Source organism: Ceratosolen solmsi, unplaced genomic scaffold (genome assembly GCF_000503995.2).
Source record: "Ceratosolen solmsi marchali unplaced genomic scaffold, CerSol_1.0 scaffold49, whole genome shotgun sequence".
In the NCBI taxonomy this organism is placed as follows: domain Eukaryota; kingdom Metazoa; phylum Arthropoda; class Insecta; order Hymenoptera; family Agaonidae; genus Ceratosolen; species Ceratosolen solmsi.
Window position 1 is genome coordinate 721,069 of NW_011948450.1, and position 25,330 is coordinate 746,398.

A 25,330-nucleotide genomic window follows, 5' to 3' on the forward strand; every position below is an offset into this window, starting at 1 on the left:
AAGTGGCGATTGAAATCAGTAGTCTAATAGCAATTCATAATCTAATAATAACTTAAAATATTAATAATGGAAAAATATTACCCTTAAAGTAAGTAAAGATCCAGGTAAAATGCCAAGTGTAGAGAGAGTTTGTTCGTCATCCGTTAGTTCATGGTCCCCAAGCATTACATGTTGATCATATGGCCCTGCTTTATAAATATGCATAGTCTGTGAAAATATATTAATTTAAATTTATATTACTAATGTTATAAAAATAAATATTCATAATAATAATTGTAACAATTAAATATCTAAAATATTTAAATATAATGAAATCATTAAATACATATTCAGTAGACATATATAACATAATTAAATTTATAAATTAGTAGTAAAAATTCTTCGTACCACGGAAATTAGAATTTAGAATTTTAACGTAATGTTTCATATAATACACTCATTTATATGAAAAATAAATCTTGCAACATCTTATTCAAACACATTAAAACAGAGTTTTATATTTAACTAAATTTGTTAATAAATCCAATATATAAATAATTTAAAATAAAAGTTTTAACATTAGTTTATGAGTTACGAAAAGTAGAAATTTTATAATTCGCTGTTTATGAAGCAAAAATACTAAAACAAGAACACAAAAAAAATTAAACTGAGTAAAAAGCATAAAAAAATAAGTAAAAGAGGACGAATAAGAAAAGTTTCAAGCACCGCGAACATCTTGAACATGCACCCGATAATTGCTTAATTTGTAGAAGCACACCAATATTGCTTTTTACCGAAGAGTGTGATTTGTAAGTGTAGCGACGTAAACACAGCCAGTTTCGTTTTACGAGCTCCATGGTGCCTCACGCCTAAGTACATGATTCATAATTTACTACGTATATAGGAGCGTGTGCCACGTTAATTCAAGTTTACATTATTACAGTGAGAAAAGGACAGCAATATAATTTAATGTAGATGCAAAATATTGAAAATGAAAATGACTTGAGATCATTATCAATAAAAGCTTATATACAGTATTTATAACAAAATGGATATATCTACGAATATAAATAAATAGGGATAAAAAATACTTCAATTCAATATTATTGAAATTATATTTATTTGAATTGCATTAATATTAATGTTAATATAATTCTGTTTTCAAACGATCAATATTAGAAAATGAAGAACCTTAAAATTCATTATCTCTACTGCCACTAATTAATGGTGTTCCTTTCTTAAATAATTATATTTACAATGGACATTATCAATATTATTATTATGTAGATTATGCACTAACATTTATCTCATCTTTTAATTTTCCTTTTTTAAATTATAATACTGTTTAAAATATATTATAAAACATTCAATAGTTATAAAAAATATAATTATAATTTAAGATAATTAAACCACTTGATTATATAATATATGATTTTATAAAAATATAGATGAGTTTTACATAGTATTTTTATAAACTAAATACATATTTCTATATTGAGAATGCTTATTATATAAAAATATGTATATTCCTCAAATATTACAAGATAATATGATCCAGATTAGAAAATCCAGAAAATTCTTCAATTATAATATGATTTACTTACATAAAAATTTAATCATATTTTATTAGAATAAAATGACATATTGCCATAAATATATAATTTTATATACAACAATTTTAATTTTAATGCAAATCATAAAAACTATAATTTTAATATAAAAAGATTTTAAATAAAAATCATTAGTATACATAAATATTTTTTTATGTTATATAAACGTGTTATTATTAACTAACGTTAATAATAATTTTTTTTTTTTAATTACATTTGAAAGTAATTACGAAAATAGTTTACATAATTTATATTTGTAATTCTTAAATTACATACTAATGGCATGTGTTACAAAATGGTAAATATGTTGAATTATAATTATTTAGATATATTACCTTGTAATCTTATAATATAGTAGTACTTATAAAATTACGAATTCTCAATAAAAAGAAATTTAATTCAAACTTCTGTGATGATTGTTGGCTTGCTAACTTTATTTCTGTATAGCTTTATTTTATATAGAACTTTAAAAAATTTGATTTACAAAAAGCAAGTTTAAAGTATGTATATGAAATAAAATTTGCTTTTAACAATAAATATTTTTGAAAATCACATTTTATTCTTAATTTTAAATTTATTTAATATAGTGAACTCTTATGATAAAAGGTTAAGAAATTGTTTAAAATTTTATTTTACACAAAACTAAATGGTGATATAGCATATATTACTTAATAAAGATAAGTATTTAAATATTTTTCTGTAAATAAGATCTGTTTAGGATTATAATAAAATTTATTAAAATTAGTCATTTTTTATTCCATTAAGTAGTACTATCGTTTACAAAAGTTTGTAGTAATGACAATGAACAAATAAAAATGTATTATTTTCATAAATCATGTACTGGATATAATCATTTTTAAATATATTTTTTTAATTAAAAATGATATTATATTAAATGCATATTAAATTTAATTAAATTAAGGAATATATATGGTTCCTGAACAACAAAATTTAATTAATATTATAGATATTAGTATTACTTATTCATTTCTATAATTTATATTGGGAAATTAATTTATTTGTTTGTATTGTGCAAGCAAAAGGAAGGAAATTTTTTTAACATTGAACAAAATATAAAGAATAATTATCACAACATTTATAATTATTTTTTGAATAATTAATTTGTATTTATATTTACGGTTCATTATTAATAACAATAGACCTGTTAAGCTAAATTGAGCCTCTCGATTAAATAAATTTATTTTAAAATTTGATATATTGATTTACTCTACGATAATATCTTTAAATATTTTCTAATTAAATTATTAAAAATTTGTTTCCATTATTATAGAATAAATTGGAACATTTAATGGTTGTTTCTATTATGTAACTAAATTATGGGATCATAAAAACAGGTTATTTTAACTAAAATTATTCTGATTTTGTAAAAGCAATTTGAACAAACAAAGAAAAATAAAGAATTGAAAGAATTTGAATAAAAAATGGAAAATTGAAGATTAACCAGTCATAAAACTTTTGCAGCATAACAAAATCAAATTCAATACATATACATCATGATTTTATAAACTAAGTAATTATCTATGTCTTATTTTTCAACCTTTTCCATTTATTACGTTAATATATTATCATATGTTAATTATTCATTAAATAAAGTTTTGAAATTTGGTATTACAGAAAAACAATCAGTACAAAAAACATCTTTTTAAAAATTTAAAAATGTATAATAAGATAACTAAAGTATTAAATATGTTAAATAAATAAATAGTCCATACAAAATAAATAATATATATAATAAAGACTAACACTTTGAAATTTAATTATTATTTAAATTAATGATTCACGTATAAAAATTAAAAAAATATAAATATTTTTAAAAAATAATAATTTGCAGTTGAAAGTAGCATTAAAAATATATAATAAACGCAGATTGCTTGAAATATAGAGTGTTACGTATCCCCTCTCCTTCTCTTATTTATATTCTGCTATGATCCGAATAGATTCTACGGATGAAAAAAAGTACTTTTCATAATAATAAATTCATAATAAGAAAAGCAAAACATAGAGAAGAAGCAAAATCCTACAAAGATTAATAAAAGAAGAAATAAACAAAAAGAAAAAAGGGTACAGAAAATAAAATATAAAAAGAAAGTTCTTAGTGTTCAACAATCAGAAGAGAGTAAAGTGGAGAAGATGAAGGTCTGTTATTAGGATCGAGGTTTATGCCTTTTTCGGGTTTTTGCCATTGCCTCCGCGAGATGGCTTCAGCTTTACAATATAAATACGCTGATAGTTTAAGCACACTTCCCAGAGCTCCAGTTTATATGCTAACCAGCCATAACTATGCTTTAAAACTTTTGACCAGCAACGATAATGGGGTTCAGACATTCAGACTTCTTTCGCGAACGAGCACCAGATAACTAACCTCAAAGACTCAAGTGAGTTCATGCTTCCAGTTCAATGTTTATCATTAGACTTTTTCATTTTTATTTAACTCTGTTATTGTCATAATTAATTTATTTAACCATATAAATATAATGTACAGTTATATTGCATTATTTATTTTTTGAAGTTCAAAAAGTGATTTCTTAGTTAAGTACTCAAAACCAATAGATATTTAGTACATCTATTTTGTAGTATATGTATTTAAATTAATTTTATACATAAATAATTTCAATAGAATTTATATTATTATTTATAATACTATTTATATTTTTTTAATGTATGATAAAGTAATAGATAAAATTTTTATACCATAAGCTTTAATTCTTTCAAAGTATTTTCTGATGATACGGTTAATTCATGTGATCCTTTCACCTTTCGCCCTCTTCTTAGTGGTCTATTATTTGTTACTAATAATCCATCAGATACCTGTTAATATTTATATCTTTTTGAATAAATTATATCTTATACTTTAATACATAAATACATTATAAACCAAATAACTATAATTCATTTGATTAGATGTGTCATTTTAATTAAAGTTTATATTATTTTAAGAAGAATAAAGTTTAAAAAAATAAACATTACAGTAAGAAATAAAATAATGAATTTGATGAAATACCGATAAAACAAATAATATGAGAGATGACTTTGATGTTAAACAGGTGCAATACCTCTAAAAAGAAACTTGACTAAGCGAATACATATAAATCAAAGGGAATTACTGTCTTTAATCATTGTAATTACCGCAAAGCTAATATCTTTATCAGTTAAGTTAATCTTAGGCAACAGTTAATTTTAAAAAAGTTTTACGAATAAACTATATAATTCACTATGACCTACTCTCTTTTTCTCATTATTTTTTTCTTTACATCTTTCTTCTCTTCTTATCTTTTTCTCCTTTTCACACTCTTACTACAAATTACTCACCTCAGTGCCGCTTCTTCCTTCATTGTCTTCCAAGCGCTTTATGTAAATTGTTGCCTTTTCGTACTTCAGATTTTTTTCTTGCTCCTGTTGTAACCTGTCGAACATGCATCCAGTACAGGTTTCTGAAAATAAAGACAAGATCATATCTCAACAGACATTGTTTTCTTTTGTGTGTCTAATTATATATCCTAATATAACCAGTTTATTAGAATTCATTCATTTTGTTTTTTAATATACAAATAGTATAAATATTTTTAACAAGCACTTTTTGTTAAGATTGGAATTTTAACAAATTTTATTCTAAAATTATTAATAGAATAGTAGATTTATATATTAGATATATTATTTAAAAATTATATAATTATGCTATTGTTTAAAACAAACGATTCTTTTAATTAATAAATAAAAATTATTAAATATATTCTAATAAACAATAAATGTTTATATAAAATAAAAATAATTTATAAATAAATCTTTTTTTAGATTATATTTCATATGAAAAATTGAAAGTTAATAAGCTAAGATAACGCCTGTAATAAATTTATATTATTTTTGAATGAAATAATAATAACTGATATTATATTTTAATATATTTTAATAAAGATTTATTATGTAATGAGAACAGATATTAATTTAATGTTATATACACTACTGAGTGTATAAACTATATTCCCTCGTACTAATTAATTATTTGATTGTCGCTTTATTTTTTAAATTCTTTCTACAAAAATTTATTTTTCATATTTAAAATAAATTAAAAAAAAACTAAATAATTTTATTTAAGAGGATTCACCAATATATTTAAATGTTTAATATTAAAATAAGATAAAAAATAAAGAAAAATAGAGAACTTAAATCAATAATTAGTGGGGACATTTCCTGATTGTGAAATGATTCCATATAATTTAAATCCTACTATCGAGTTATTCAGGATCGTATTTTGGATAGTAAATAATAATTAAGAGAGAATCAGAAAAGTTTTATATTCACAGATAATTATTTTTATTATATTTATAAATTAATCACGTTAAATAGTTTTAAAATTATAAAAAAACAAAAAAATGTAAATATTCAATAATGGGCTTACAAACATAAATTCAAGGTTCCAGGATTTACTATTAATATTAAGTTCAAAAAATATAATTATACAAATCATTAATTACTTTAATATGATCGTGAATTTTAATATCTTTGTAACTTATATTTTCTTTGATATTTACGTTTAATAGTTTTAAATGCTTTTACTTTATATATTAGTGATAAAGTTTAAAGAAAAATAATAATTTTCAGAAAACCTATTTTATTGAGAATATAACTTTTGTTTTTTTTGAGATCAAATTTCAATAAAATTTTATTTTTCTCTGAGACGTTTAGTTTCCACTGAATTAAAAATAATCAAATTTAAATATATGTTTAGAACTGCTTATTATTGAATTACTTGCAGTAAAGTATACTTAATTCTAAATAAGTATTATTTTGCTTAGCGTTCTACAATTTTGCAAAATGAGAAAATAATTTTGTTAAACCTTATTTTCTGTTTGGAAGAATAAGCCATATATGATAATATGAAAGTTAAAGAAATAAAAATGACAATTTTTTTCTTCTCTAATTAATTTTTATTTTATAATATACATAAAAGTTCTAATTCCAACAAAATTGATATTAATTAAAAAAATTTTAAGATAATAGTTATTTTTAGGTTAATTCAAATAAAAAAGTAAACACTGAATTTATAGTTCAATATGAAATTAATTAAAAAATGTTGAAAACATATACAAATAAAAAATGGAAAGTAAAATGTTTAATACTTTTTAATATTTGAAGTTTCAAAGATATTAATGACGTTAATTATGTATTTCATAAACGTTTTCATTTTTTGATCGATTTTATGATCAATTTAAAATATTTGCTTCAGTTATTATACTAAATATAACACGCTGTTAGTTGTATATAATTTTTCTATAAATATTTTAAATATTTAGAATTATTAAATTATAATTTATTAAAAACTAAGTTCGAGATTTTCAGATATGCAATGAATATAGATAATTTTTCAATATGAATAAAGCATCAATATAAAAAAAGTAAATTTTTCTGTATATAATTGAATAAAGATTAATTGAAATATTGTAAATGTTTATAGTTTAAAACAAAAAATTCATTATTTTCTGTATTAATTTTTAAAATAATTACAAATATATGCATTTATTTTTCTTTTCTAGGAATGAATAACAGAAAAATTTAACATGAACATAAGATATTGATATAATTATGTTTTAGTAAAAAATGTTTCAGAAGAAAAAATAGGAAAAAAACTATAAACTATATAAAATGCAATCAAATCGTCAAATTAATGTAGGAGAAATATAAAGTCTCGTTCAAATTATCTTTTAGTAGTAAAAGGTTAGTTATTCTAGGAAAGTAGATGAATTTGCTGGAGTTTAGGACTTAGCTCTTATCCATGTATAATAGATCTTTCTCCCAGCTAGCCGTTGATTAATATAGTAATTAATAATATACGGTGACCATGGGTCTTGCGCTTAAGGGGTGCTATAACTGCTTGAGGGCAAGAAAACCTACATTGTTTTAGCTACTGTAACTTGCTAACTGAACGTGCAAAAAAATATTTTACAGATGAGAGAGACAAATAGATAGAGATAGGCAGATGGGGAGATAGAAATAGCAATTTTTATATATTTCTAAATCCTGCCTATAATTGTAAATATATTACTTTTTTTTTAAGTATATCTAGTTCAGCGAAATAATGATATATTTTAAGCTAAATTTGACTAAAGACTAGAAATTTCTATTAGTTCAATTGAGTATATATTATATACTAAAAAATATCAAACACAAATTTAAAATAATATTTAATACTATGTAAATAACTAAGATAAACTAATACTAAGATAAAACTAATTTAAAAGTTTTATTTTAACAAATGACGAAAGTATATAATGATTCAAAAAATTTTATTTGTTTCAAATAAAATATTTTTAAGAAATTATATTTATATATAGTTTATAATAAATTAAAAATAAATTTGTTTAGGTAAAACAATTAATTTTATTGTAAGTTAGTTAGTAAGTAAGTACAGAAGTAAGTAAATTTATATTGACAGGAACTGCTTTTGAATGAATTTAAATGTCCCACACTGTCAAACCCAAATATGAATAGATATAATAGATTTAGATAACACTTCCCAAAATCATTCTCTTTAGAACTAAAATTTATATTCTAAAAAATAATTTAATATAACCTGATTCGATCAATCTTAATGTTAATTCATATGATGCAAAAAATTGAAAAATATTATATATAAACTAATGGTTAGTTATGAATATTTTAATTTCGTATGCATGCTAATTTTATTAATTATTTGCCAATTATTATAAATTTTGTTCAATGTGAAACAACATTAATAAATGTACCAATTAAGCTTTCATATTACAAATAATATGAAATTTCTTAATATTTCTGTACAATTTACATTTAGTAGGATAGGATAGATAAGTAATTTGTTTTTAATGGTAAGAGAAAATGATTTTAACTAGAATATTGGATAAAAACATTTTTAATGTAATTCTGATTTATTTTATGGTGTTTTTAATTATTCAGATTTATGAAAAGTAAAAATCTAGAAATTATTTAATACCTTTTTATTTGAAGATATTGGATATTAGTAAAATTATCAAAATAGTACAATTAAATCAAAACGCATTAAGTATATTTTGTACTACAAGAATAAAAAATGTATAATCTATATGATTACTCAAATGACATTTCTTAAAGGGGCTATGTAGTAATAAGCTTGCTCATTTTATTCTATTTTTTAAAAGCAAAATTTTCATCAAATATTGTTTATATATTTACTTAAAATTTTTTTAAGATTTTCATAATTTTATTTTCTAAAAAGTAAAACGCTGGACTTATTATATTGTGAAAAATGTTAAATGTATAGTTTTTTAAAACTTGTTCATTATTTTTGCCAAGTTCAGATTTTTTTGAAAAAATTAAAAAGATCGTTTGAAGGTATTAAGTAAAGTACTTAAAATTTTTCATTGATTTTAATGAATTTTTTCTATAAACGATTAATGAATCCCATTTTTTAATAAATATAGTTAATTCGTAGGCAGCAATTCTTTAATTCGAGATTAAAATTCTTTATATTCAAACTATGTACACACACACACAATATAGTTTTAAATAATAACTTTACAAACGTTCATATATAAATTTATTATTAAATAATTATTTAATTATTAAAAAATTCTTTATCCACGATGTTTAGAATTAAAAATAATTTTGTGAGTTTAAATTTTCTACAATTTAAAAAAAAATTATATCAATAAGTATTAGATAAAAAGACATGTTTTTTGCCTTTTTTTTAAGAAGTTTAAAAATTAATTGTGAAAAATGTAATCAGTTCCTCACGTTAAAAAGTATTAAAAAACCTATATTAGCAATTATTTTTATAGAATTACGTTTTTCTAAAAAGTAAGAATTATAAAAACTTCTTAACAAATTACAAAAAATAAATGTTATACGCTTATATTTTATTTATATAACGATAGACTTTATCGAAAATGTAGAGAACTCAATGCTAAATACGCATTTGTCCCAATAGTCCGATAGCATTCATTGCTAACTTTTTGTTTCTCCATTTTATGGTTTGACTATACTTGGATAGTACTTCAGGGAAATAGAAGCGCGAATATCACCGATGTATTTTATCCCTTAGTATTGTTGTCTGTTACTTTCAAACAAGTGATTCTGAATTCGGCTTTTATATTTTTGTGGAAACTATACTTATACTATTTTTCAAATCATGACAAATTCTAATGTTTCTTAATTATTATACGATTATATAATTTCATCTTATACAGAATTTATTACTAATAATTAATCTTAACACAAATAAACAAATTGTTTATTGAGACTTTTCATTTATTTAAAAGCATATAGATATATCATACAGAAAAACCATACGGTTTTTAAATATTATATATATCGAAAGAGAATCAAAAAATTAAAAAAAAAAAAAATATTTAAAATACATATGGCTATAATTAATTAATTTTTACAATATAATATAATAATTAAATTAATTGTTAAATGTATAGTTAATTAGACATATATTTTTAAAATTAGAATTACAAATTAATCTATTGGTTTTTTGGTTAGTTAGGATTAGGAGTATACTCGCTCTAATTATTTAAATAAAATTGAGTTAAATTTTCTATTACTATAAAAATAACTAAATATTTAACAATAATCTTTATCTTGGAAATATTTTATCACAAATATTTTTATAAATAATAAATAATGTATACAACATTAATATTGAATAATCATTAACAAATATATATTAATTATTAGACAGCTATTTTCATAAAACTATTACATAAAACTATTTTATCTACTTATTACATGTTTTATATTTCAATAATATGAAAAATAATGATTCGTATAAAAAAAAGTTACATTTTATATATTAGAATAATAATGTATTCTCTTACATTAGCATTTTATCATAAAAATGATAACGAACCTTATCAAAGAATGATTATATTATTTCTTATCTAACCAGTAATAGATAAGATGCTACCCTTTGTCTTTCTATATTACAAGATAACCTTGCTTATATTTAGAAGTCTTCTGCGTAACTCTTTTAGAATTATAGAATGCTTCATTTTATTATATGAAGTTTCATTGTTCTCTACAAATGTTACTACAACAATAAAGTTATTATTCTGTCTGATTCCAATATTAAAAAGAAGGATTTTATACAATAGAAACAGATATACTGTGTAAAGCACTACTGTTTTATTTAGGTAGGTTATTAATATATACTTAAAAATTAACAAATTTTTTTAATTTTGTTTAATTTTGTGTAAGTTCTTATAGGCTTATATAAAAATTAATTAATACATACTACCATACTCTATTTATTGAATGAACATATGAAGAAATTAAATCATATATGATGCTGGTACGTAGAAATAATGACAAATTCATTAAGAAGAGTAATAATATATACATTAACTTCAATAAAACTATTACGTAGTATAAAAGAAAAATCGATTAAATAATCTTTTAACATAAGTATAATTGTGGAGACAAATAATAAATTATAAATTTTTAATAAATAATTGTATAAATTGTTTAAAATACATTTTTTTATTTATAAGTAGGATTTATTAAATAATTAAAACTATGAATTTAATTATTATTAATTAGGTGATGTTCATTTAAAAATCCAATACTAAATACAATTGGCGTGATATATATAGAGTTGGCTGTTAATGAATGGTGATAAATTAATAAAATAAAAAGAAAATCGTATTATTTACACTAACCAAATTAACATCATTGATTCATTCAAACAATTGATCACGTATAAGATAAGGAAAAGAAATATTGTCAGCAAAAATTCCCTAGAGTCCAAAGATATACATGATGAATTTACCAACTATTTCACCGGAAAAGACAGAAAGAACAGAAAAATGAAAAAATGAAAAATTTAATAAGAAAACAAAGGATCAAAAAGAAAACGTTTATAGATTGGTAATGAAATGATTAAATAATATAAAAGTAATTATAATCGCTTTCTGATACACTAAAATATTTTATAAGAAAGGTTAAGAGATAGAATATGTTATTAGTTATTATATCTTTTATAGTTTGGTAATATTTGGCCTTCAATCATAATAAAAAACGCATTATGAAATAAGCTATACAAGTGCTAATATGTGTGAAACATTAAAAAAACAATCATATTAATTCATAACATATATAACACTAAAATTGCGAAAATATACTTCAAATGTAATTACAATATCTATATCCTTAGAAAAAAATATTAGTATCTTTCTTTCTTTTTTATTCAAATTGTTAATTACAATAATGTCGTTAAAGCAATTACATTTGATAATAATATAAAAGTAATTAAATAAAAATAATTAAATCTATTGAAATTTGTTTATTTCAAAATAAATATGTCTTCAATTCACTGTATACAAAATATTATTAAATAGTTGATTATTTGTAGATTGTTTCTAAATGTATTAATATATAATAGTTAATATTTATGATTACAGTAAAAAATCTAAGTATACTATGTATTAATGTAGTCTTTGACAAGAAATATGTTTTAATAGAATAACCGTAAATTGTATCTACTAATGAATGTCTTCAAGTGAAACCACAACAAAGACTAAATTTAATCTTCTTAGAATGTCTAATGTCAACAGATTTATGGTTAATCTTTCATATTTTAAGTTTACTTAAAAAATTCGTCAATTAAATATATCTTATAGTGAAAAAGTATATACAATAAATTATATTTACTTTCAATTGTATAAATATTCTCAAATATCAACTTATAATACTAACTTTTCATTTTAACTTCTTCATGATTTTTTTAATAAGATTTTTTATAATAATTATTAGTATTAATAAACATAAATATTACTATATAAATGCATTTACTTTTATTATTTCTTATTTCTATTTGGATACTAAATGATGGAAAAAACAGGTTAAGAAGAATCGGTTCTTGACAAAAAGCTTATTTATTGCAGTAGGAAAAATATAAAATAAACTTTCAAAATCTTTATAACCGGAGACATTGTTATGAAACGTAAAGAATATTTGTTTTATAAGAATAACGTTGAAAATATCGCTTTAATTTCCTTTCGAAGAGGAAACTAATTTATCCTCCAGACTAATTTTTGAAATTTAAGTACAATTTTCATTAAGCGGATAAACTTTTTCGTCTTTTGATTTATTCTACCACAGTATTTTCACGTACACGTGAAGATTTTTTAATTATATTATTTTGAGTTATTTATAAAATACATAATATTATTTTTTATATAATTTATTTTAATTTTACAAATAAAATTATAATTTAAGGGTCAGTATAATTAATACTATTTTCAAAAATAGAAAATATTTGTTCAATATATAGAATTATATAAATTATGATTATTAATCATTCATCAATCAATCATTACTTTTCTAACAAGGGCAAAAAGAAGTTATAAGGAAAAGATAATAAGAGGCTAGATAAATAGATTAAGTAAATCGAACTAAATAGAATGAAATAGTGAAATATAGAGTCGTCATTTATGGTCGATGCAAGTGCTTAGTAAACTAATCTGCAAAGTTCTGTTCTAAATCTAAGCGTGGCCGTCTGAATATTAATTTTACCGATGTCGAGCACTACGTTATGTTTTGTGATGCATGCTGGCTTACCTCATTTTCTACCTCGCTTTCTCCTTTCGTCTCCTACACACTCACAAATTTAATGTGCATGTGTGCGTAAACACACACTGTCACTCTCTCTCACACACACCCACACACACATGCATTAAAGTGTGGGTAATACAACATTTCCTTACATGATTTATGCAAATTTGTGTATATAGCGTACGAGATCAGGGAAAGGGAGACATTGAAAGGAATGGGGTGGGATAAATGGGCACTAGTCAAGAGAAAACGATATTTACGAGGGTTTAGCTAACCAAATTTAAGTTTACTTACTGTGATAAGTAATTGGAAGGCCAAATTACAGTTTAAAAGGTCCTATTTTTCTTATCGAGAATGAGTACATGGTTAATGTATAAGAACTCTATGATTCAGATACTGAAATGTACGAATCCACAAATTACATTTTATTATAATTTAATTGTATTATTATTTGAAGGAATAATGTAAAGTATTTGACTATGTTTTTAACTAGTAAAATATTTTTAAATTTTTTTTATTTACCAGTATATTATAATTAAATGTTAAGCAAAAAATCTAATAAAGACAATTTTGTTTACTTCTAAATGAACTACTTTATACTAATAAATATAACTAATATTCAATTATTTTTTATATTGAGAGTGTTATTTTGTTAGATAAAAATTGTATTTAATTATTAACAAATATTCACATATTACTTAAATATAAATAAAATAACAGAAAAAGTGTTTTAGTTTAAATTAAATCATTTTAAAATTTTTTAAACTTTATTTAACTCGTGATTTATATAACTATACGATTAAATTATCATTTTCGAAATACCTTATGAATAAAACAAACTTAATTTTTGTAAAATAATATTCTCAATAGCAATTATGAATTCTGCAACATGTATCATTTTACAATTTACAATTAATAAAGCATCAATAATGCAGAAGATAAAACGTTATTAGTAATAATGTACTTAATATTTTAAGTAGCTTAGAATAATTTTGAATTTTAATATTACGGTAAATATTTTTTTATTAAGAGTGACAAATAAGTTATTAAATATATACTCAATTCAAATAAATAAATTATATATGAAATAAAAACATAATGTTAAATTACAGGTAAATTAAACACGTAATATAAAATTACAGATAAATTAAAAAAATTTTGTTTAAACTCACAATAATGATACTATGAAATTAGACTTATAGTACAGGTTTAAGACTTATTTATCTAAGAGCTACAAATTATTTTAATGGCTAACTCAAATAACTAATATGAATTAATGATTACAGTTACTACATATTGTGTATTAATATATTGATATAATGCAGTTAATATCATTTAATATTACATATCTATACAATATACACAAAAAAATAAATACAAAAATATTTAAGTAATTACGTAGTATGGTATTTATTTTCCTTAAAAAATAAATTCATACATATTAATAATTAAACGAAATTAACATTTTAATATAAATTGAAGAAATAAAAAATTCGCGTTAAATATTAAATCCTGGTGATATTTTTATTTGTAGAAATTTTATGTGCTTCGTGATAAATTTTCAATAATTTTTAATTTTTTAATCGGAAATGTAAAAAAGATGAGGTGTAAAACTGAAATTGTTCAGGGAAAATTTTTGTATGACAAACACATCAAATTTCTATTTCTTGTCATAAATATTTAGCACAAAAATTAAATAAAGACTCAGAAGAACAAAAGACATTTCTAGGCCAATGGAATAATTAGGGACAATCGAATTACATGTGATTATAAAATTTTAGTATAGAAATTAATATATTGCCATTTAATATATTTAAGAACAATATATATTTTACTTTTACTCTGCATCGAATCTACTAATTTGATACAGTACTTTAGATATAATTAGTTGATAAATAAATATATCTAAACATATTTTATTTAAATCATAATATACTATATTATGATGTTCCTATGTACAATTCATAAAAATATAACAACTACTTTTCTTCTGTATAAAATTATCTTAAATCTTATGCAAGGTACAGTGTATATTTACCTGGTTCTGTATAATATTGTTTAGATTTATCCACCTTGAGCATTTTTATCGTATAATCAACTGAATAAAAACGCATCAGTTTTTTCCATTCCTCCTCAGACACGATGCTATATCTGTAATGTAATTAAAAAAAATTTTAATTATGCGATTCACATAATTTAGATGCATTGTAAAATATCATAAAAATATATTATTAATAACGTAAAGAACTATCTCAGTCATATAACATTATTTCAATATTTAAGCATTTTCGTATTTTTATTTTTATATTATATTTATGTATATTATATGTATATTATATTTCTATAATAGCACAAAATAACTAATATTATATATTCATATTTATAGGAAAATAATGAATCGATAATAAATTATATAATTATTATATTTGTTATAAAGTCAATAGTAAATAAATTATTCATTTAAATTGAATATTATATGAAAATTTCTAACTATGAAAATATTTAAAAATCATCAATAATTGAGGATTTTCAACAGGGGAACTATATTAAAAGTACCACTAGTAGAAAGAATTTGCCGTTTTCTACTCAATGTCTTTTACAATTCAACGCCATTTTTTTACCTTATCACCCTCAATTATACCAAAAATTAGAAATTTCTTGCAAAGCTTGACTCAGCCGACTTTTTACTCACATCGTGTTACGTTCATTCATTTATTGATTTTTTGTATTAGGTTGACACTATTAAAGCTAAAGGTAGTAAAGTATAATTTAAAATTATAGTCAAACAAAAATTTTCAAATTTTTTGATAGTTATCTCATTTCTATAATATAAATACGTATAAACAAAATTCAAATAACAAGTACTATTCTTTGTCTTCGTATTACTAATTAATGAATTTTATAAAATTTTGTACTAAATTTTTATATGATATAAAAAGCTAGAAAATACAAATGAACCAATTATAATTTTAATAAAAACGAGTATTTTAATCGTTTAAGTTGATTAAAATGTAGATAATAAGTAATAATTACGTTATTATTTTTGGTACTTTTATGGTTACATAATAAATTTTCAAAAAGATTACAAAGAAAAATATTCTTGTTCGTATTTATAATTGTTATGTGCTATGAATAAAATAATAGATATTTTATTACAATAAATATGGATAAAATATTTAATTATATAAAAATATTATATATATTACTATCAATTTTATATTATTATAAATTAAAATTTTAAATATTATAAATTACTGTTAATTACTATTATGTAATATCATCCAATTTTTATTAATGTCTACTCATATCAAAAAGAAATTTAGAAGCAATTTCAATCAGGTTAGGTATATATTAATTAAATTTTCTCTAATCCTTGAAATATTAGTTTTTCAGAGCAAATATAATGGGAATTACGTATAGAATAAACTCAATTTTTTTTAATTCTTCATTACAGAAATAACTAATACTACTATCTAAAAATAAAGTAATAAATTAAACTTATAATATAAATTCTTTATAAGAAATACAAATTATATATGATTACTATTTATAGACATTAAAGCACCATTAAGCAATTTAATTATTTAATTATATAATAATTGTTTATATTATTTGGTTTAAATTTATTGTTTATATTAATAATTGCAATTAATTCATGCTATAGATCTTCTAATTTTGTTAATTATTCTAACATGGACAGAAATTTTCAATAAAATATTATATAATATATTATTACTTTTTTTTCAATAATTTGTTTATATATTTATAATTTGTTATAAATATTTGAATAATAGTTTTTTTAATGAATAATGTATATTGTATAATAAGGTAATTTTAATAATTACAAAAACTATAAATAAAATTTTTGGTTTTTAATTATATTATTTCAATTTCTAAGTATACTTGATATTGCTAATTAATTGCATATAGTATTAAACTTGATTTAGTACAATATGCTGCTTATACTCATTTAAATTTCTCTCCACTTGCGCATCATGTGAACTCTATTTTATTTGACAATCATCACCTCTTCCTCCCGCCATTTTATTTTCATGCATACTACTTTGAAGTAAAAAGCAAAGGGATAGCGTGTCAACATCCAGTCTATTTGCCTAACGGCTAAATAATGGCAACTTGCAGATGAAAAATATGAGGGGGAATAATATTTTTTATGATGTCATGCGTTATTTTTACTTTATCTCTTATATTTTATACCAAAAAAAAATTTATAATTTTAGATTTCATTATTACCAGAATAATTTGTTCCAATATTTTAATTTATTTATGTAACAAACCTTTATAATTTACATTACTCTACATTGCTCCAACTATAAGAATTCTGTATTAGAATGAGGATGAATATAGAATACATTAAAAAATCGGAAGACTTGGATATCGATGAATATATAACTTTTTTAACTCCTACTAATTTGTTTCAGCTATATTAAAATATTAAAATGAAATATTTTTATTCATCTTCTTAACTAACAAATAATCATCAAATTTACTTTGTTTATATATAAATTAAAAACATTTATTTATATTTAAACTTAAATTATTATTGATCAAATAAATAGTAGATAACATCTATTAAGTATAATTAATAAAGTTAATTCAATAACATATATTAATTTTCAGTTAGATTAATTTCTTAAAACTACTCGCATATATTGCTTTGAATTTATACTTAAAATAATTATAAATTTTTATATAAATATATAAGTTTTAATATTATTGTAATATGTTACAATAATATAACATTCGTTAAAAATTTGTTTGGTTTCGTCAAAATATGTATTTTATTTTTAAATAATTATATTCAATTATTAAATCATAATATTAAAAAAAATATATTTAATTTAGAAAATATATTTTCGTGAATATAATATTAATTAAAATTTTGTTTCCCTTACAAAACTTACGAAAGTATACATCAATATTGATATGATAGAAGAAATAGTAATGTCGTTTAATGGAAACTAAGTAATATAAACAGTTAAAGGTATCATAGCAGAACATTGCAAAAAATGTCTATAATGTGCATAAACTAGTGGGTTACGTATTTTCATTTTTCAATAGTGTATTTAGTATCTATAAAATAGAGTATACTATTACTTGTGTTATCAAAATCATGCTTTACCAAACTCTTTCTTTACACAATATTTTAAGAGTTTCCAAGAAATTTGCTTGAAGATTATTTACTATCTTTCATCTAGCATTATTCAGTTTAATCTTATTTTATAATATTCTTATTAATATTTTAAATATAGATACAATCATTCGTTTTAACCGAGCGTTCTGTGTCCTTATACTTGTTATTTTTAACATAATTATACACATATATCTTTTTAAAATAAAATTGTAATTATGACTTTTAATTTTTAAAAAATATTTATAGTATGGCAATAAGTATCATTGTTTGTTAGTTCGTTTATTTCAGATATTGTTTATGTTACTCAAATTTTATATTATTATTCATGTTTCAATGTGTAATTTACACTTTATAATTTTAATCAATTGTTTTTAATATTTAATTTATATAACATAAAATATACTGTTTTAACAGTCAATTAACGATATGTTATATACATAATTAAAAATATCTTTTAAAACATTACAAAAAAATAAATAGGTTTAGATTAAATGTATTTAAATTAAAATTATAATTCAAATAAAGTACTGCACAAATTTAAAAGTATATTATATTATTTATGTTTTAATTAAATTTAAATAATGTCATTAAAACATTTACTTAGGAATTTATAAGCTTATAAATTGTAGTAAATAATACTATAAACATCAAGTAAATAAATAAAAAAAGGTAGGTCAATTAATTATTGAAACTTTTCATGATTATTTAAGCCTCAAGTTAATCAATTAAACATCATTATAAAAAAAAATATTAAAACTTTTATATGATAAAATTAATTATCATTATTTACATTTCTGTTTTTGATTTTTGTTTTTTATCGATTATTGTTATTTATAATTATATAAACTAAATTACGTCTTTATTTTGATTTTTACATAATCACAAATCAAAAAATTTAAACATAAATATAAAATTTTTATAGTTTATACTTAAAAAGTATAAATGGTATTAGAAACAAATTTCTGTAATTAATATTTTAATACAAAATCTAACTAAAAAACGTTCATTGTGAAAGCATTATTTCATGAATGATATCCTTTGGGCAAACATTAAACAAACTACCTAAAACATTTGTTATTGTCTAAAATTTTTTTTAATCTCAAATAAAAAACATAAATAACTTTATAATGATAACGTAGGGTTCTTTCAATGAAAATAAATTTTAGATCAAGGTATGCTTATCTCATTATCTAAATATCAAGTCATCCAATGAAATTTGTTTTTTTTTATATATTTTTATCTTAAAATTAAAATTCGATTCTTGAATATGCATAAGGTAGCATTTTTTTCGGAGTATAACTTATACTAACTGATATAATGATACTTGATGTTGTTAACTTAATCACGAAAATGGAACTTTAGAAATCTACATTTTTATAAACATAAGCATACAAGCAACAAGATAAGCATTTGGATGCAATGAAACTAAAAATAATAGAATAAAATGTAGAATAATGCGGATAAACCGAAAATAAAAAAAAATTCTAGATCGATATCATTTAATAGTTTATTTAATGAGACGAAATATATTGTATTTAATAAGTATGTATTTTACATTAGGAAATAAAATTTGTATTACAAAAAATACGGATATTTTTCGAAATATAATACAATTGCTTTAATGTTTCTACTTTATAGTAGTAATAATAAATTTATTATTTATTTTTAACAAAGTTATATAATATATAAAACAAATAATATTACTACAAAGTAATTAATAATAATTAAGAAATAAAATTTTACTTAAATTCTATATAATGAAATTGATTTTGTAATCTCATTTTAATTTTAATAAAAATATTTATCCCTTACTCTTCTATTAAAACTCATTAAAAATAATAGCAAATAAAAAACATACTTACTCTTTGCTACAGTTATTTTGAACTTGATACAGAAAACAATGATGACTTTGACAAAGTAATTTTGAATTTTGAATTTTGACAGGTGGTGATTTTGAAAAATTTTCAGCATACCTGAAATAAATAATTAGCATCTTAAAATCTGTAACCTATAACATACAATTAAGAAATAGTACTTTATATTAATATTGCCAATACAATCAATGCTGAAATATTAATAATTTCAAATGAGATCTATTGACCAAACGAAATATAAATAATACTAGCTGCCAATCTTTGAATTGTACACCTTCGTTACAGCAATTCTTCGAATATATTCAAACAATATTTTGAAGACTGATTATTACTTTAAAACTATATAACACTTATAAGTTTTTAAATAATCCTAAACGTATAGATTTGCAACTTAAACTTGTAAATTATATTATGTGCTAGTGTATTTTATATTTACATTACGAAACTATTATTTCAATTATAAATATATATCTTCGTTTTAATTGTAATATTTTGGGCAAAAAATTATATAAAATCAAATAAGTTTCATAATTACTAATAATTGTTAGTGATTCTATTATATTAATTTTTATAAACAGAATGTAGAAGAAGTGATAAAACATTTATGTATCATAAATGTAACTCGTAAACAAATCTCATAAATTTATATATATTTAAAGTTTTTATTAAAATATGTATTAAGTTAATGTTTGAAGAACACGTTCTGTATAATTGTAGATTTTTTAATTATAGATGAAAAGAATCATTTCATAACTTTTATTATTCAATTTTTTCATCATTTCAATAATATAAAAATGATATAAAAAATGAATATAAAAAAATAATATAATATAACTCAAAAATATTTACTATCGATGATCTTAAATTAATGCATTCGATAAATAAATACATCGTTTATATTTTTTAATATAAATTTAAAAATGTATAATTTTAATTTAAAAACTTGACATACATGGACATAAAAAATAGTTGAAGAATAATTGAAATTAAAAACATCAAATTATAATATAATGCAATAATTAAATATAATAATAAGGAGACTAGGTGCATTAAAAATATTATTATATTAGCAATTACAATTATTCTTTATTAATAATTAAAATAAAATAAAATTTTTATGTAACAATATTAGTTTTAACATTTATTAATGACGAAAACAATTTACTAAATTCAAATAATATTTACATAATTAAATTTAATAAATTTATTGAAAATATAAATTTTTATAATAAAAATTGGCCTCTCAATTGATTTTTCTAATATTTTCATTCTTGACTAATATAATATAAAATCGAATATAACTTATTTATAATAAAAAAAAAATTGTTTAATATTTAACATATGTTTTTGTATATTCTAATCTCAAAATACTTAAATCTTTGTTAACACAATGAATAAAAATATAATTAATGTATTTTATTAATGTTAAAAATATTGGATTTATTAATCATAATATAACGTGATATTTCATAATCAACTAATTCTTAAACATAAAATTTTTAACAGTTAATTTTTTATCAAGTAAAATTAATATACGTATCTCTATTAAATTTCTTCTTATTAATATTAATTAAAACGCTAATGTATGACAAGAAAACTTAGGATTTAAATGATCTGAAATACAAGACACTAAATATTAAACATAACTAGTACTGTTTAGTACCTTGTAATCATTTATCTGTTAAAAAACTAAAATGCAGTCAAATATAAATATGAAATTTTAATAGATTTTTAACTTGAGAAGCGTCATCACCGACAAAAATATTTGAAATATAAACTACAAGACTCTGTTTCATTTGTTCAAGTATGCGTATAAAGAGTATTTACACAACCCTTATAGCATCATTTGTAAGTGTATATTAATTATAAAACTTGTTCAAATATTTGTGCAAATATAGAAATACTGAACTCCCCTTATAATGGAACCAAGTTGATTTTTCCTATTTTATATATGTTTTCTTTTGTTATTCTGTTTCTTACTCCATTTTCCTTTTTGGTTACATTTTACACACTTTTATATCATTTTTTCTATATGTTATTAATTTATTTGCTATTTAATACCAATTTGCTACTCAATTATATTTATTCTTATTTTCCTAGATATAGGTGAAAAACTATATATAGTATAAAATATTTAATAACGTAACGATAACGACTTAAAAATACCATGGCTATATGTTACATTAATTTTTTGTTTTAGAAAATACATTATACAAGGAATCGAGTTAATATATTTTTACACTAGTCAACTATGAAGATAATAAGTTATTATTAAAGATTAACGTTTTATGATACAGATCTATTTATTATTGCAGATGATTATATTGTACTATTACATTAATGATTGTGATAAATATTTAAAATCATCTTTGAAATACTAAATTAAAATATTGAATCTATTATTTCAATCAATATTAATTTAAAGAATCGTTAAAGTAATTATAAAAATATCATATTATTTAAAATTATAATTTGTAAATAAATTTTTTTAATAAAAATAGCATATTATATAATTATTCAAAATGTTTTAGTTAATGTAATAATGAAATATATATCAATTGTACATAAGGTAAAAAAATTAATAAAAAATGTAGATATATTGCTTGAGGTATAAAAAAACAAATATATTGTTAATGTGTAAAATTCAAACATAAATTATTAAAGTTCAGTAATATTCTAAATTATATAGGTATATAATAAATTCAATAATTACAAATTAATCCTTTTATGACTTCTTACTTTCTTGTTTTACCGATTTCTTTATCGTGTAGATAACTACCTTAGTCACGGTTTTATTTAACTTCTATATGGAATTTTACTGAACTTCTAAATAGTATAATTCCCTGGAGATCGTCAATGAGCAGCAGAGCCATAACGAGTCATATAAATGCAAAAATTTCATTGAATTATCATGCGTATCAGCATAATAAACTTGTACACATTGAAGTAGAACAAACAATTCGCTCATTCACTCGATTATACGTTATGTTACCTATAAATTTTTGTGAATTTCAAAGCCGAAAATAAATGAAAATATATATAAAAAAATCTGGTTTTTTTCATTCTATTCATTGATTATTTTACGTTGTTTATTAAAATATTATATTACAACACTTTTAAATAAAATAAAATCATCTAAGAAGTATCATTAACTTATTGTATTCTTAATGAAAACTTAATAATAATAAAAAAATTATTAATGAGTATTATATTTCAACTTATATTATGATGATTAATAACAAAAATAATCTTAAAATATATTCAAGGATTATGGCAGTGTAATGTATATTAATTTAAAATAATGCTACTTATCTATTTATTTATTTATTAGTTTTATTATATATAAATATATATAAAATAACAGGAAATAAAAATGAAAAAATCCAGCATCTATATGTTCGTAAGCATATGTAGCTTGCCTCGCCTAGATACTAGAAAAAACTTGTCTCGTTACACCAGACTGTCCAATTTCATTTAAAAATAAAGATATTGAATTGTTACATTTAATAAAAGCTATAATTATAGTTTCTTTAATATTAGTTTATCATTGCATATTATGATATATATTTGAATAGCTAAATATTGTAAAGATTCTGCAAACTATGTATATTCTTCAGTTTACTCTGTATTACTACTATCAACTACGGGAATACAAGTATCTGCATTAATTTATATCGTTACAATTGCATGGGATTGCTTATCTTTGTTATACATTCTGTCATGAATTGTTATAGTTTAATAAAATCAGTAGAATCTTCGTAATACTCTAATTTTAAATATATATATATATATATATATATATATATATGCTGTAATCTGAGATCTACATAAATGCCTATAATCTGACCCTAATGTGTGACTGGATACCCACATTTCCTATCACCATAGCAAAGTATTCCTACGATGGTACAGATATTATTTTTTCGGCATTTATTATATTAAACATGTTAACACTTTATATGTTTGTTTTTCGAGAGATCTGTAAATTATAATAATCAATAATATTTTTATGAAAGTTTAATGTATAACATAAAGGTAAATCTATTTATAAAAATTATTGAAATTTACGCTATTTCGTTATAAATGCACATAAATTTAAATTTAAATTTTTTACTCAACCTTTACACTTATATATACATATATTTAATATTAGTAGCTGCTAATACTTGATAAAGTAATTATTTGAAAAATAAATAATTATATAGTATTACTTACTTTCTATATTTAAATTATATATTTGATAAATGAAATACAGGGAAAATATTGAGAACTTTAAATTAAAAAACTATATCATATAAATATTTTTTAAATAAATTTGAATTTTTCCTGCAACGTTTATAAGAGATAATAATGAATTAGAGTTTTAATATTAATATTTCTTTATAATATTTTAATTAAAAAATCTATGTAATATTGTTATATTTTCTTAAAAAAATATATTTTGAAAAAATTGTTTACCATTTGAGTAAACTTCTCATTTTATGTCTAACAATAATTAATAAACTTATGTATAGAACAAAGATATAACATAGATTTGTTTGTCATAATCATTATAGAAAAATAAATATTTATCATTACGGAAAGTTATTAACCAGTTACTGTGCCTGGTAGTCTCATTCTATTTCTACATTTACGGAGCAGGGCAAAAAGCGAGCCAGTCATTGCGGTAAGAATCTTATTATCCGAGGTCTTGAATATAATATCCTGTTCTATGCACGAGCGAACCCAACAATAGACCTTACTGATGCTAACGAACCGAGACGGGTTATACGTTTGCGAGGTGACGTACAGTACCAGCAAGAATTGACGAGTAAAAAATCGTCACACTGGCCCGTCATTGAGTTCTAGGCCTTTTTCTATACTTTACTTCGTCACTTGAAGTATATTTAATTTTTTATACTGATGTTCGAATGTATTATAACTGGTTATAAAGAATAAAAGCGGCAACTAATAAATATTAGACTTAAAGAGAACTTGACAGTTGTTTCACCTAAAAAAAATTGTTTAAAACTCAATTGGGAAAAATGAAAGTAATTTCAGATATACCTTTATTTCTAATATTTATTATCAACATTCGAATTAAAAAATTTACAAATTATGTGCATATATAATCCTTATTTACAGATGCATAG

The 25,330-nt window shown here is 20.7% G+C and overlaps 1 protein-coding gene across 4 annotated transcripts in view; it reads right to left on the bottom strand.

Moving 5' to 3' along the window:
* LOC105366531 (ubiquitin carboxyl-terminal hydrolase 48) overlaps positions 1 to 25,330 on the bottom strand; it is a 67,772-nt gene that overhangs the window by 21,223 nt on the left and 21,219 nt on the right. For 3 of the 4 annotated variants that reach the window (XM_011505005.1, XM_011505007.1, XM_011505008.1), the window contains exons 12-16: positions 20,187 to 20,297; positions 15,211 to 15,323; positions 4,920 to 5,041; positions 4,302 to 4,418; positions 82 to 207 (exon numbers count right to left, since the gene is read on the bottom strand). In XM_011505005.1, coding sequence (XP_011503307.1) covers positions 82 to 207; positions 4,302 to 4,418; positions 4,920 to 5,041; positions 15,211 to 15,323; positions 20,187 to 20,297 — 589 coding nt within the window. Of the gene's footprint in view, positions 1 to 81; positions 208 to 4,301; positions 4,419 to 4,919; positions 5,042 to 15,210; positions 15,324 to 20,186; positions 20,298 to 24,017; positions 24,178 to 25,330 lie in introns of those variants that run through there. The other variant, XM_011505009.1, reaches the window with a different exon arrangement.